General features: G+C 25.5%; 1 protein-coding gene across 1 annotated transcript; it reads right to left on the reverse strand.

The window, feature by feature from the left end:
- Nucleotides 1-245: 245 nt before the first annotated feature.
- On the reverse strand, nucleotides 246-1,102 carry LOC107853868 (peamaclein). The gene is made up of 2 exons (XM_016698855.2): nucleotides 970-1,102; nucleotides 246-577 (listed from the first exon to the last, which is right to left on the reverse strand). Exons 1-2 carry the CDS (start codon nucleotides 1,052-1,054, stop codon nucleotides 393-395), a joined length of 270 nt encoding a protein of 89 aa, XP_016554341.2. The 5' UTR covers nucleotides 1,055-1,102; the 3' UTR covers nucleotides 246-392.
- Nucleotides 1,103-3,017: the final 1,915 nt, after the last annotated feature.

Consider the following 3,017-nt stretch of genomic DNA (forward strand, 5'->3'; position numbering starts at 1 on the left):
TGTTTCTGAAAGATCCCCAAATAAATATCGGCGTATAAATTAATCATTCACATGTAGTTTGATCGTCCTTTTCTCTCTAAACTTCAAAACTTTTATACTATTATAAAATTGTTTGTATAGTATCATTCTAATATGTTTTTAATGATTAATATGGGATGCACGTGCAAAGCAAGTGCCTAAAAACCAATTATACTTAAAACAGTAACACCATTGATACAATACAATAAGTAACAACTATCCAAACAAACCGTAAAAGCTCATTTTATTCAACGATAACATAAATAAAATGTACAAAAAAACCCCTCATTTGTTCACTTATTTTTGTTTATCATCCTTATTTCACAACAAACATGGCACATGAAGGATTTAAATAATTGGGGGAAAGAGTAAAATCAAGGACATTTAGGGCCTCCCTTAGAGTTCTTCTTGTCTCTGTAGCAAGGGCACTCATCTTTGTTCCCAAAAGTTCCAGAAGGAACACAATTACACTCAGCACAACATATCCCACAATACTTCAAGCATCTATCATGTGCTGACGCCTTTGAACACCTAACATTGCACTTTGAATCACAGAAATCTTCAAAAGATACAATCCCAACTCATTAATTATAAGACCATCAAATACTGTAAAATAAGAAATTTGTGGCTAACAAAATTTATAGCTAAACAATAAAAATTTATGCTAATGTCATTTAGAAACAAATTATTTAAAAACTTAATTAGCTAGGAATTATCTATACATTCAATAGCTAGTTTCATGTTTTCTAGTAGTGAAAGTGATGTTATTCAAAATAAACATATTAAGCGTGTAATTAATAATTATATTCCACCTAATTGGAATAGTAAGGGTATAATCATTTTTAAAAAAATTAATTCATTCTGTAATTTAAAAAATAATGAATATTTTTGGTAATTGTTATATTAAAAGGATCGAAGAGGAGATATTAATAAGAGAGATAAGATGGATACCTGAATCAGCGATAATAGCTGGAATAAAGAAAGAAGTAAGAACAAGTGTCACTAGAAGGAGGGTTGCAAAACTTAGCTTCATCATTGAGAGAATGATTGTATTTCAATTGAATAAATTAAATCAAATCTGCAAGACTAGGAGAATGCTAGCTCTCTATATATAGGGAACAAAAGGTTGGTAACTCTCAATTAATTTTTTTTTCTTAAATTGAATGTCTTTTTCTTACATTGAACGCATTACACATTTACATTTTTCTTAAAGTATGTGTATTGCTTTTTCTTAAATTGAACACATTACATTTTTTTTTCTTTAAAAAGGATAATAGTACTACCAAATTTGGAACAATATAATTGAATTGTGCAATCGTATACGCAGAAGTGGAAGTCATTTATAAGGAAGAGACATTTCCGTAATTATTTCATTCGTTCTCAAACATCATTATTTTCACAAAGTTGAACACTACACAAGTTCAAGTAAACAAATTTATTACATATAATATAATAATAATGAATTCATATTATCTATATCATATTAAAAGGAGGATAATCAAGTTTGACATTACATCAACTGATGTGTTGGGAACTAGTCACTTGGCACTATTAGATAATTTATTTATTGGTTTTTATTTGTACTAAACTTAAAACAAATAATTAATTGCAATTAAAATATATCATATAAGGAATAATAATTATTATATATATATACATAAACATATATATATATATATATATATATAATTGTAGTTCAAATATTGCCATATAATAAATAGTATTCTATGAATTTATTGAAACAAAAATTAGAATATCTGCAATTAAAATATTACCATACAAGGAAAGCTATTACGTGAAAAATAATAATTCTTATAATAACACTATTCCATACATGCAATTTAATTATTTGCGGTTCAAATATAATCAAGTAAATAATAACACATGACAAGAAATATTCATATAATCTTATTCTTTATAGAAATATTAGAATATTTGTGTTTAAAATATTACCATACAAGGAATGCTATTATATCAGAAATAATTTATATTCTAAATTTATATTATATTAAAAGGAGGTAGTCAAGCTTGCTTTTAAGTCAAGTGGTTTATTTAAAACAATTCACTTGACATTACTAGGGATCTGTTTGTTGAATTCTATTTATACTAACTTTGAAGAAAAGTATGTTTTGCAATTCAAATATCATCATATAAGGAATAAAAATATATGACATAAAATATTTGTATAATATTATTCTTTCTATAGACATTTGAATATCTACAGTTAAAATATTGCCATGATAGGAGTGCTATTATATGATAAATAATATTTATGTTATTATTTCTTATATAAAATTAGATTATTTGCAATGCAAATGTTATCATACCAGAAATATTCATATAATATTATCCATTACATAGAAGTTAGAATATCTACAATTAAAATATTAACATACCAGGAATGCTATTACGTTCATTATATAAACTATATAGAAGTTAGAATGTCTGCAATTAAAATATCAGCGTACCAGGAATACTACTGCCATCATCTAAAAATGAATCATGATGACACTTATCATGACACAATCTTGATAAGTAAAGCCAAACATCCAAACTGATAAAGAAAAAGTAAAATTTACAACAATCTACACCAAAGCAAGACTTCTAGAATTAAGTCAGACACTAAAAGCATAAGTAAAAGCAAAAGCCTAAAATAATTCTCATAAATTCCCAAAATTTGGTGTCATAATATAAGAGCATCTAATACAATATCCGAAAAACTAAAAATATACATTTGTCTCTAATCTATAATTTATATCTATAATATATTAAAAGTGTGAAGACCCTTAGAAAAATGATTTGAATTTTTTGCCCTTCATTAAAAATCTATGCAATAGACAAAGTTGTCTTTTCCCCTTTTCCCTCTAATTATTGTCATTTATAATCCTCCTTAATTTAAGATTTTGAAATTAATTTAAAAAATCATACGATTTATTATGGTAAAAAGGAAGTAACTTTTATGGAAAAACATTCATAAATTATATATGTTAATATAAGGA

This window comes from Capsicum annuum, chromosome 5 (genome assembly GCF_002878395.1).
Source record: "Capsicum annuum cultivar UCD-10X-F1 chromosome 5, UCD10Xv1.1, whole genome shotgun sequence".
Classification (NCBI taxonomy): Eukaryota; Viridiplantae; Streptophyta; class Magnoliopsida; order Solanales; family Solanaceae; genus Capsicum; species Capsicum annuum.

What these genes read in the sequence shown, in the direction of transcription:
- LOC107853868 (XM_016698855.2), bottom strand. Translation starts at nt 1,054, where the DNA reads ATGATGAAGCTAAGTTTTGCAACCCTCCTTCTAGTGACACTTGTTCTT. An exon ending in AGCTATTATCGCTGATTCAG is followed by an intron (nt 578 to 969) that starts GTATCCATCTTA and finishes TATCTTTTGAAG; the next exon opens with ATTTCTGTGATTCAAAGTGC.